The sequence below is a fragment of the Neolamprologus multifasciatus genome, chromosome 23, assembly GCF_963576455.1.
Source record: "Neolamprologus multifasciatus chromosome 23, fNeoMul1.2, whole genome shotgun sequence".
NCBI lineage: Eukaryota > Metazoa > Chordata > Actinopteri > Cichliformes > Cichlidae > Neolamprologus > Neolamprologus multifasciatus.
The window spans coordinates 23372152-23385109 of NC_140460.1; the positions used below are offsets into that span (position 1 = coordinate 23372152).

A 12958-nucleotide genomic window follows, 5' to 3' on the forward strand; every position below is an offset into this window, starting at 1 on the left:
AAGGTAAAGGGAAATAAGTCTGTGAAAACAGGACGTTTCCCTGTAATCGGTTTGTAAATTAAAAGGTAAAAAACTCATACAGGAGGCTTTTATTTTGAAATACAAAATCTGACCATTTTGATAATGCGTGAATATCTCAGGGATGCTTTATCAGTGTGAGTTGGACTTATTTGACCTTTTTCTAAACCTCCTTAAATGTGACCAAACTATATTTGACACTCTATTTTGCTAAAATGCACAAAACACTAAAAAGTTTCTGACTCTAGCTCAGTTTCCACGATATTCTGACCTGCGAGCGCCAAGCTGATCATCTCGTTGGACAGCTCCAGCGTGTTGGCTCGGTACACCGACCACGGCCTCTGCGTCCTCGAGCCGCTGCGCTCCCTGCCCCCCGCCATGCCTGTCTGGGAGGAGCGAGTGACGGCAGGAGGCCTAAACACACACCGTCACGCGCGCAGTCGCACACTCCCATGTGATGTGACCCTCCACCTGCACAGATCCACGGCGGCGCCAAGGAAACACTTCACCTCTCTACAAAAGACAAGAGCGGAGAGAAGAGGAGAGGTGAGGGATGTTTACCAACCAGAATTTACAGCAATTTTATATTTTTTAAAAATGACTTTAGTCTTTAAGGCATCGATGATCAGTTGGAGTTCCAAAACCCAGAACAACATACACCTATGTCCCCATCATCTGAGGGCTGTGCCATGAAGTCAGATTAGCAGATTTGTAGGTATGTTGAGCTTGAAGTCTTCAGCTTTGATCGCCATAGTAACTTATGCTGAACACATAACTTGGTCCAGAGCAATCAATCAAGTTAATTTCACTTTGATCTCCTGACTAAAGTTATCTCCACATCTTGTTTACCAGGCTGTGAGAAAGTCAGCTTCAATGTTTCAAAGGATCCAGTTTAAAGTTTCACAGATCTGACGTGCAGCCAGTAATTAATTAAAGTTAAAATGTTTATGTTACCGATTTGTGCACCAAATCTAATGATTAATGATTTTCTGGGGTATTAATGTTGTCCTATTTACAATCAAATTTAAATTTCACTTTTTTATTTTTTGTATTTATATTTTTTATGTTCTTTATACATTTTTTCACCTTTTATCATTACATGCTAACGTGTCCGATCAGGGTAGGGGGCGCTCACATGGATTCTTTGTGTAAAAGAAGAGTGAAATACCCCTTTTTATGTAAACATACACCAGGCCTAGAGAGCTTGGCTTAACAGAGGAAGCTGACAACCACCATTGTGATACTGGTCATCTTGTACTAGGGTAGAGCAAAGAAAGCTTGCTGTTGTTGACCTTTTTGAATCGTGGTATACCCCTCAGATCACAGTTGATCACAATGATCAGACAGCATGTTAATCCTTTAACATAAAGTTAATTCTAAGAAGCAAATTAGAGAAAACATCAACTAACTGCTATATTTATCTATATTCTTTTCAAGCATTTAACAGCAACATCTGTTGTGGCATTTATTTATTTATTTTTATTTTGGCAGTTTTGGTCCTCTATAAATACATAAATAAACTGCACTGCTGTTTTAGACTGTTTATGCTTTATTCTCTGTTTAATACACTTGACTTGTTTAGTCTGGTTAGACTTATATAGTCCGTTTAATCTATTGTGATAACAAGTTTGTTTGCACAAACAGAGGAGTCAGAGAATTCGTGGTTTATGGACACTAGCTGGACATCATCAGGATGACGTCTTTCAAGAGAAACAAAATCTAAAAACTGCATGCGGTGTAGTTTCGACATAAATTCCAACAAATTCAATAATGAAAGTGTTTGAAGAACAGAAATGAGGAACGAATCACAGAAAGTAAAACTTACAGGACAAACAAAACATCGGCTGTGACTTTTGGGGTCGAGAACTCGAGCCTTTATTCACAATGGCCGCCGACGCAGCCTGCAGCACAAGTTCTTCTAAGGCTCAGCTCGTCTTCCTCCAGGTTATTTAAAATTCTGCTTGTGTGCTCATGTTCTGCTTCAACCGTCTACCCTTTTTGTTGCTAGAAGAATCTGATCTCACTAACAGGGATCGATCAATACGGCATCATCTCAGCATCTGAGAAACATGCAGCAACTTTCGGTGGCTCTCACTTTCACATCAGAGTCACAACACAACACAGCAATACATTCAATAATTTAATCATATGCAAATCTCTCCATGCAAATACAAAACAGACAGCCAGAGCAGAGATGGCCCCTTGCAGCATGTTCAGGGTAAAGAAGGTCAAAAGCATCACATTAATTTTCATGAGGACACAAACAGAAAATCTTGTTTTTACAAATATGAATCAGCTGCAGGTTCAGTGTCTGCGCGAGCAGCAGAATTTAAATGAGCGAGTATCCTCTTTTCCCACCACGGGCCTTCATTACTGCTTCATTCACTGAGACACACACACACAAGATGTATCTGCTATTCATTTAACCCAACCACCACAGAAGTGCACATGTGCTACATGCACAAGGTTGAGCTGTGCCCCCTTTTAAAGGTGATGTATATTCACTAAATCAGGGGTGTCAAACATAAGGCCCAGGGCCTGACGTGAAGACTGAAGTGAAGACTGAAGTGGGCCGTAAGGACTCCAGTCCAGTCCACTGGACAGCTTTGAAAAAATGTGAAGAAGAGCGTATATTTGGGATTTTTAACTGTTTCCATTAATTTTGCAGCTTTTCCTAATTGTAGACCTCCTGCACATAGATTTTATTACCAAAGTAATTAACCCATAAACAATGAAATGACAGAGAAGTTTGTTTTTTCACAGTCTATTTAGAGCTGGGCAATAGAACGATAACGATATGTATTATTATTATTATATTTAGTTTAATTTAACGACAGTAACCTTGGTGTAGACTCGAAGGTACTTGTATCTAAGCCATGAACATCACTCCTGTCCAGTGCCACTGAATCAGGGGTCTTTACTGCTGACACAACACAGGAGCAGCCTAGGTGAATACAGCACATCCGCTGGTTAAATAACATATCAACTTTTTATTAGCACTATTTATGTCTTTCATAAAAACTGTCTTTATGAAGGGTTTATGAAAGACAGCCTGCTGTGTCCCAGAGACCAAAACATCTGACTGCTTCCAGGAAGACTGGCCGTCAGCTCAGGACCAGGACTGTTTGGAAGCAAATCATTCAAATCGCACAGCAACATTAAGGACTAACCTCAAGCGGTGCATGGTGGACTAGACCAACATCAATAACCACAGTTTTTAAGGTTTCCACTTTTGTTTATGTCTAAAGTTGTTGCAGTGCTGCTTTTGTTTGTTTTTAAAATACCTCAGTCAGCTCATCTGTAGATTTCAACGTGCTACTTACAAATTTTTCAGAGGTGAAAGAATGTGGACCATTTTTAACGGTGTTAATGGTGTTTGTCTGCTTTAGGGGACTGAAGAACAAACTGAAAAAGCCACTCAGAAGGTTTTGAAGGTAAAGAAGTTGAAAATTCTGCAAATACCTCAACCTAGCATGAACTTCACGTGCTGAAGACACAAACTAACAACTGGAAACCCAGTTCTTTAGTAACATCCATTAACATTTAATTTCTGACTGTGTGAAACTGGAAAAGAATAATTATTTTTTGCTCTGCCCCTCAAATGAAAAGCTTAAATCTACACTTCTTGCACCTCCAACACTCCACATGGTGTCACAGTCCAAACACGTCCCAGGCTATGTTGTCTCATATATGGATATGTTGATAGTGTGAAAGAGTGAAGAGCGTATCTGTGTGTGTGTGTGTGTGTGTGTGTGTGTGTGTGTGTGTGTGAGAACATGCTCTGTCAGCCTCCTGAGCCCCAGCACGTCTGCATAAACAGTGGAAAATACATAAGAGCACAGTTTGTGTCTGTGTGTGAGCTCTCGCTGCTTCACCAGAGCATTTTATGTGATGTTTTAATGCCTAATGAACGTTCCCCATATGCCCATCTATTTTTTTCCTCTGTTCTCCTGCTTATTTTTGTTATCCTTCTATATGTCATCACCAACATCTTGTCTGTCCATCGTTCTTCACCCCTGTACTTTTTTGTTTGCTCCACTCCTCTTTTGGGATTGTCCCCCTAAAGGTTTCGGTCTGTGTACGAGCAAATGTCCCACTCTTTCTCCTGCTTTTCTTCTCTTTGTACCATTTTTGTAAAGAGCAATTAGCCTATTTACAGCAAAGCTGTCCACACGAGGGATTGTACCCATCTCAGATGGAGGAGCACCGCGGTCTAGATTAACAATGCACACAAGGAGATCTCTGCAGTATTTGGGTTGAGTTGTGCTCCATTTCCTACAGAAAAAAAATAATCAAAATAATGTGTGGATAATCACACCTGTTTCTACAAAACAGCCAAACTGTTTTCCTGACACTATGTGCTACACAAAAGCCCACTCAAATTTAAACACACACTGTATATAAAAGATGGACTTAGCCACTGGGACATCACCCATTGGTTTTGGTATAAGTGGTTAGAGAATTAGCAGTTTTACAGGTTAGTTGTTTGAAGCCAGAAATTAGCATATTTGGACGAGAGCATGGAGCACTAAGCTAACGACAGGAAGCTTAGACCTCAGTCATACAAGCTAGAGACCAGTTAGAGACCCCTTGGCAAACTTAGGTGGAGAGATAAAAACGGTTGTTCTGTGACCAGTTGATGAGTGGTTGCTGAAGGGAACTACACCAAAAACCCATTTTCATTAGTTCAGTTGCTAGCAGATTGCCCCCAGTCATCCGGCATGTATATAAGCACTTGCTAACTACTAGCCAAGAGTTCGTAAAACTAGAAGAAAAAAAAAACTTTTAGTTATGACTGACTTAAAACGTGTAAATCTGACAGTGCAGCAGGCAGATTTTGGTGGAAGTGTCTCTTAAAATAAGTAAATAAGTAATGCTGTCTGACTGTCACTGAAAGCCATAAGACTCGAGCATTACAGCTGAGCCCAGTTATTACAGAGTAATCAAAAGATGGTATATTCTTGCATTGAGCTAAAAATAACTTAAAGTGGCTCATTAAGAAAAGTGTTAATGTATTTATCTTTGGAAAATATTAAAAAAATAACATACAGGAGTGCAGAAAATGTGTTCCTTCAATTTCAGATGTGGAAAACTGGAACCATAAAACCGGCATTTTAACCAAAGAGGTCCAGAATGTGAGCTTAATTGTGGGTCTGGGTTAATAGTCGCCGGCCTACTTCCTGATGTATATGGTCCACCACTAACAGTGTTCCATTTCGGGCCTCTCAGATAGAGGTGCCCTACATCTGTCACTGCAAACAAGTGGAGCACTACCTGAAGGAAAATCTACCCTATTTGCATTTGCATTCAAATGTAGTTTTGCACTGGACTGTGAGCAGGATGCTGCGGGTCCAAATTTTCCTAACTACACCATGAGGTGGCTGACTACTCAATGAAATATTAACCAATAGGACACTGTAGCTGCAACACTGATCATTAAAACATTAAAACCACTGACAGGCTAAATGAACAACACTGATCATCTTCTCATCCTGGAAAACTTCGGTCCTGGCATTCAGGTGGATGCTATTTTGACACATACAGAATAAGCAAACCTCCCCCAGCTGGACAATTTGTCCTGCAAACCCACAAAACTCCTCCTCATGTTATTACACAGCATTTAACACTTACTTTTGCAGAACTACACAAAGGAGAACAGCAAGTTACATTAATAAAACCCAACACCTAAGTAAAGGTTAAACCAGTAATTTCGACCAAATTTGACTTAAATAAACCAGACCACACATAGTATTGTCTTATTTTACTTTTAATAGCGTTCTCCTTTTGTGACATTTGTCGCTGATGCGTATAAACAAGATATGTTTTATTACTTTGGCTTTAGATTGTGATTCAGAGCTGTATTTTTACTATTAGCACGGCTGCTTTTTAATCATTTGGCCTTAAATATCCCCTCCCTATCATGTAACTTCTGCCTGGTAATGAATGCATGTATAATTGGAGAGGAGTCAGTAAATGAATGCACAGCATGCATGTCAGGTTCAGACAGATTTAATACAGCTCTGTTTTAATAAGGTACAAAATTTAAGACCTGTGAAGACAAACTCATTTACGGTGGAGGTATTGTGCTTTTAGCCATTTTCTGTCACCTTATTTCCTTTCAGTGTTGTTAAGCACGGTCAAAGTGACCGTGCTTTTGATCTGTGAGGTCAAGATAACGTAAAAGTAATCACTCTGAGCCAAAAGAGGCTTCCAAAAACCCTAAATGCTCAGTTTCAGGCATTTTTTCTACTCTTGGCTCTGTATGATGTCAGAAAGAGTGCCCATGCGAGGGACAACCTATCAGAATAAAGCTGCCTTAAAGGAGGAAGCTAGAACAGTCTGAGCTAGAACAGTCTGAAGTAAGGGGGGTTCACAGAGGTCTGGTAGAGTTAAGGAGGGATTATTTTAAACTATAAACCATGCAAAGCTCCTCTAGTAGAGTCCAAGAGTAAAACTAAGGAGCTAGAAATTAGTGGAACAACTCTGTTTTAATATCAATCCAACAAATTTGGAGGGCATTTTCTAGAAACTGTGACAATTTGTTTTTCTAAGTTTGATAAATGGGAATAATGCTGATACTTTCTGCATAAAAAGTAGCAGCAAAGCACAATTTAACAATTTTTACTAATAAAATCGTCTAATGCATCTGTAAAAAGCTGCAGTCACAGTATGTGCAGATACTATACAAAACAAAGTGCATCACAGTGAACAGTAAACATGCAATAACTGTGCACTCTATAACCTTAAAATGCTGCTTGTGAACTCAGACTCCAGCAGTCAGGATGGCTGCAGCTCCATCTCCCTAAAGATTTATATATCCTCACACACACACACACACACACACACACACACACACACACACACACACACACACACAAAGCTAAGAGTCAACAGCTATACAGCCGTCATGGCTCCAGTTCATTAATGACTGCAGCAAGTCTCCGCTCCAGGTGCGGGCCTACCATCTGACCGGCTCACTATCAGCCAACTGGATCTGTACAACAGCTTTATTTACTTTATTTACTCATGCAAACTTTTACCTTTGAAAATAGTTGATATTTGTTGTTTTTAAATGAATTGTTTCCAGCTTTTTAAGCCCTCTAAGCTTCATAAGTAAAAGCTGTAGATACATGAAAATGTCCATCTTATATTAGAAACCTAGTTGAGCCTGGTGTCAAACTGTAGGTAAAATTGTAAGTAGGCCTTTGGCAAACTACAGAAAGCACATACAGCTAGCAAGCAAATGAGCTAATTCTCAGGGGGTCATGTAGGGAATTTATTTCCTATTTGACTGATTTTTGATTTTTTGATTTTTTAAAATTGGAATGAGATTTCAGGAAGAACCCTTGACCTCATGAGTAGTACTTAAAGGCAACAACAATACCTCTGATTTAGCTTTCAGATCTACTGTCCCAGCAGTGGATAAAATAACAGCAGTGAGATGAGTTCAGATAATCAGTCTTATTAAACTATCAAACTATCAGCATTCAGAGCAATAGACGAGTCTCTTTCTGAATTACATGAGGTCATTCAGGACTAATTAGATAGAAGAGATCTCTCTAATGAAAGAAGGAAAGGCCACTGATCTGTAAACAGCCACACAGTCCTGAAAATACATGTTATAATCAAGAGCAGCTTCGTTCAGACCCTTCTGATTAGTCTTTAGATAAACTCAAAGCAGCAGGTGTGCCAGAAAATTCTGTACAACTTTATTTAATCATTTCAGAAGGTTTCAAATTAAGTTAAGGTAACAATCCAATCTGCTGCTGCAGTTTTAGTGATTTTTCCTCACTAATACATTCAGCTTTCTCCTGTAATTAGTTTCCACCTTTGGCAAGTTTCCTTTAATCCGTGTAGATCGCCATGAGTATCAAATGTTTTTCCTAAGAGTCAGAAGAGAATTGGGGATGAGCACTTTTAAATAGGAGACCACTTTTCTAGGAGTGATCTACAGAAGGAGCTGAAATTGTCATTAGTGCTTACAGAAAAGTTTAAGATGATTTTAATGGTACTTTCACTACCATGACTACCTTCACAGCTGTATTTATTATTCATCTCCACTGCCTGAGACTTTTATCCCAAATAAATAAAAAATATACACTCACTGGCCACTTTATTGGGTACTAGGGCTGCCACGATTAGTCGACTAGTCACGATTACGTCGACTATCAAAATCGTCAACAACTGATTTAATAGTCGACGCATCGTTTGAAGCTTTGTAAGATCCCAAAAGACGCAGGAATAAGTAGCAGGATTTAAGAGTGTAACAACGGACTGAAACAGAAGATGGCAGCACTGCATGTACAAGGATGCCAGCTGCCGTTAAACCCCGAAGAAGAAGAAGCTGTGTCCCAGAATTCATAGCGCGGCCCAGTTCAGTTTCCAGCAATGGCGGCAGCTAGTTAGTTTTAATATTACTCTTATTATTCTTTCTGGATCACAAAATAAACGTTTAACATGTTTTCAGGTGAGAATGTAGCTGTGTAAACCTCAAATATCTGCTCAGTTTATCAAGACACCACATATTTTCAAAAGCGCTCCGACGTTTTCGGATACGTCTGTTAACCACCAGCTCGATAGCTAGCCGGGGGCAAGGCTCACTAGAGCCCGTGAGAACACCGGACTCCCGGCAAATCGTTTTCAAACCCACCGCCGTCTTTCGCTACTCAGGTTAAACATGATATATAAGTCACATAGATAACTTAAAAATGTTATTGTTTGGCTTTCTTTAGTATTTTATTTGTTCCTGAGTAAATCGGTTTGGCTGAGATTAAAGTTATAGTTTTTACACAGCTGAATAAACGTCAAGCAGACGACTGATTATCAGAAGTGTGAGATGCTCGAGAATATACTCCAGTGTCCTGTTATATTTTAGATAGCAAGGAGTTTATTAAACTTCACCGAAACAATCTGCAAACTTCATTAAAATTTAATAAACCATCATCTTGTCTTTATTTTTAGTTAGCACATACCTTAAACACTTACAGCTGTAAGCTAATCATAGTTATATAAGAGCAGATGCTGCTGGTTCAATAAGCCGTACGTTTTACGTCCAATGGATGATGATCTGATTAGTCGACTAATCGCAAAAATAATCAGTGACTAGTCGACTATCAAAATAATAGTTTGTGGCAGCCCTATTGGGTACAACATGTCAACTGCTTGCTAATGCAAATATTTAAGATGACCTGCTGAAGTTCAAACTGAACATCAGAATGTAGATTAAATGATCGATTTAAGTGACTTTGAACGCAGCATAGTTATTGTTCTAAGTATTACATAAACTGCTTTCCCCTCCACACAACATCTATCTCTGGTCCAAAAAAACAGAAAATATCCCCTCTGGGAGAAAATGTCTTGTTGATGTCAGAGGTCAGAGGAGAATGGCCAGCCTGCTTCAAGCCGATACATTCACTCAAATAACCACTCATTACAATGAAGGTATGCAGAAGAGCATCTCAACAGCAGCAGAAGACCACACTAAGTGCTACTCTCAGCTAACAGCAGGAAACTGAAGCTACAATTCACACAAGATACCAAAACTAGACAACAGAAGTTCAGAAAACTGTTGGCTGGTGCGTCGAGTTTCAATTTCTGCTGCGAGATTTGCTTTAAACAGCATGAAAGCATGGATCCATTGTGCCTTGTATCAACAGTTAAGGCTGCTGGTGGTGTAATGGTGTGGGGGATATTTTTTGGCACACTTTAAGCCCCGAAATACAAATTGAGCATCATTTAAACTCCACAGCCAACCTGAGTGTTGTTGCTGACCATGTCCATCTCTTTATGACCACAGTGTACCTTCTTATGATGGCTGCTTCCAGCAGGATAACACGCCATGTCACAAAGCTCAGATCATCTCAAACTGGTTTCTCGAACATGACAATGAGTTCACTGTACTCAAATGAACCTCCACAGTCTCCAGATCTCAATCCTACAGAGCACCTTTGGGATGTTATCATGTCAATACGGATCACCATCTCTAAGGAATGCTTCCACCACCTTGAATCTGTGCCACGTACAATTAAGACAGTTTTGAAGGCAAAGAGGATCAAACCGAGTGCAAGAATCAAAACATTTAAGGTGTCATCAACCCCCCTAAAGAAAAGGTTTAATAGAAAGAATCTATCAGACTCTGTGCATCTCTGGTCTTTGTTTCTAGAAGAAGAAAAAAATTCCAGCCTCTCAGCCAACTGAAGTCACTTTTTCCACTCCCAGGGCCAAAAAACACCAGGGTTTGAGAGGGCTCAAGATCAAGTCCAATTTTCCTTATCAAAACTGGGCTCATACACACACTCCAGGCATTTAATGGGCAGCAGTTAGCGATCTCAATCCTTTCACTACCCAGAAATGGTCAAGTATATTTTCACCATTTCACAGATCTGCAAACAAATACTGCTTCCTGGCATTTTCCTTCTTCAATTTGAGTTCACACTACATTCTGCCAAAAACAAACCCTCTCTGTATGACCTGCAGCAGATGACAGTGACAGATTTAACTTCTTGAATCAATGCAGCAGGTCTGGAAATTCACTACAAACAAAAACACCAAATGGCAAACTTTTACAAAGGAGGTAAACCCGCCATATAAGGCAGCTCCAAATTTGGCATGCTTCTATGTGTAGGTTTCTGAGTCACATGAACCAGAGACACACATACACCGTATAAACACCACGGTTAATCCAGGCCAGAGCTCTTGACCTAAAACCCCTATCCAGGATTCACAAAGTGCATTCAGGTTAATTAGTGGTACAAACAGGCCTAAAGATCCATCAACAGCAGCAATTACAGGGAGGACTTGGGTACATCTCAAGTTTTACTGTGAAATACTGCAAGTAATAAAAGCCTCACTTAAGTTCTAGCTTATAATTTTTGTAGATAAACATTTGATCACCTCAGGTGGAAAACAATGACTTCTGTCATTTTCTTGTCCTTACTGGGACCTCCCAGTCAGACTCTCAAAGAATCATCCATAAAGAACAAGACAAAAAACAAAAACAAAAAACAAACCAATACAATACAACTACAAAGATTTTAAATTTTATGTGCTCCCAATTGCTTCCATTGTGGACACAGCTTAACCAGAGAGGCTGATGAACAGCACATCTATTATTAGATATTAACTTATTAAGAAAATTTAGGCCTGCTGGTGAATTTAGAGATGGCATTTACCTACCCCTACCCTATACTACTGCCATAATCAGAATTTAATTCTAGGGGAAAACACTGATTAGCAAAAAATAAATAAATAAATAAATAATGCTAATTTTACTATTTTCTTCTTATTTTACAATTATAATATAATTTCCTGCAAACACAACTCATTTTAAGTCAGACATAACCTCCTCAGGATTAATTTTTTATGAAAAGACCTATCACACTGGAAAAGAAATAGCCTGAGGTCAAAATTAAGTTGGGTTGTTTATATATAAGATTGCAGTCAAGGTATCCTGTATAAAGCTAGTCATTTTACTCTTTAATGCCATCAAAACAAAGTCATAGAAAACTCTTAATTGTGCCGTAATTTACTGGTTAATTAAAGAAAATCTTACAATTCCTACTTGTATTTAAGAAATCATTCAGGTCATTTTGCCAAGCAAAATCTTGTATTATTTAAATATTTAAAAGTAGTGAATTTGCACTTTTGTTTGGAAAAGAAGAAGATGTGTGAATGTAGTAAACTGTAGATGTGTTTATTCCTTCAATCACAGGATTATAATGATTATTTACAGCCCTCTTTAGCACAAAGAATAAATCCTTAATCCATCATTAATCACAATATTTAACATACGGGATAATAGCTGCTTTATTTCCATTTATTCCTGGAGAATTTGGTGGGTATCCAGCATGAATACAATTAGAGATTTTAATTAGTAGATTGAGAAATCTTATTTGCTGTCATTTGGCAGAACAATGAGCCACTGAGAGCTCACAATGAACCTCTAGCATGACAAGAGTCCACAAAAAAAGGTCTCTCCACCCTTCAGCTCACTCAGTCGCGAGTCTGAAACACATTTAGGTTTCTAACCCTGCTCACATTAGCCTTGGACACTGTCTGAGTGCATATTTATGTGTGTTTGGAGCTTCTGTCTTTGGCTTCATCCTCAGGCAGAAAAAGACAGATTTGGAAAGCATGAGCATGAGACTCAGGTTTGACCATACATGGTGAAACCTCCTTTTCACAGCGTCCTCTGTGCCAGGAGGCCTTTCACACAGTGAGGACAAAGCCTTACGACACACGCTTTCACGGGAGAAGTGTGTGTGCCTGTCTGATCACATCTGTCAAACACTTTCTTCTAAATTTGGTTCTTCCTCGATGCAGAAGGGGGAAAAAAGCTTTATTCTGCCACACCATTAACTGTCCAACACAAAGCTTGAGCTCTGACAGGTTTAATACTCATCGTCGTTGTGTGCAGAGTGGATGGACTTCCTCGGAGATAAGAGGAAATCGTTTTCTCAAAATCGCCGAATGTACAGTTTTGTATTTCATCTACCTTTGATATTGGATTGGATCCGGCTCCGCCCCAAAGTTGTTCCCTATCTGTGGAAGGTTATCAATCTACTGTTTATCTCAGCTGTAGGGGCTGGGTAAGAAACATGAGAAGGCTGTAAAACTCTATGACAGGATTCAGATGCGTGTCTCACTTCTGACCAATGACAGTCATGCTGAGGGAAGTCTTTGAGCCGTCATCCTGAACTGACGTCATCTTGCCTGCTGAACTGCAGGCAAGACTACTGTTAGCCTTCATTAGCTACAGTTAACTGTCATCAGTTGCCGTTCACTGGCATTGGCAAACATTTCTTTGAGGTGGCTTTAGCATTGTTGGAAACTCTTCATCAGAGGTAAAGTGCAATTTTTTTTTGAGTCCAACATTAACTAGAATGATATCAGCTTATTAGCTTAAATAATTACGACTATATCAGTAATAAATAAATGAGCA

At 39.3% G+C, this 12958-nt stretch overlaps 1 protein-coding gene across 12 annotated transcripts in view; it reads right to left on the minus strand.

The window, feature by feature from the left end:
* Positions 1–12958, minus strand: part of inpp4ab (inositol polyphosphate-4-phosphatase type I Ab) — a 75983-nt gene that overhangs the window by 42864 nt on the left and 20161 nt on the right. For all 12 annotated transcript variants that reach the window (XM_085150550.1, XM_085150549.1, XM_085150548.1 and 9 more), the window contains exon 2: positions 290–531. In XM_085150550.1, the coding sequence (XP_085006676.1) occupies positions 290–398 (109 nt within the window). In that variant the 5' untranslated portion in view covers positions 399–531. The remainder of the gene's footprint in view (positions 1–289; positions 532–12958) is intronic.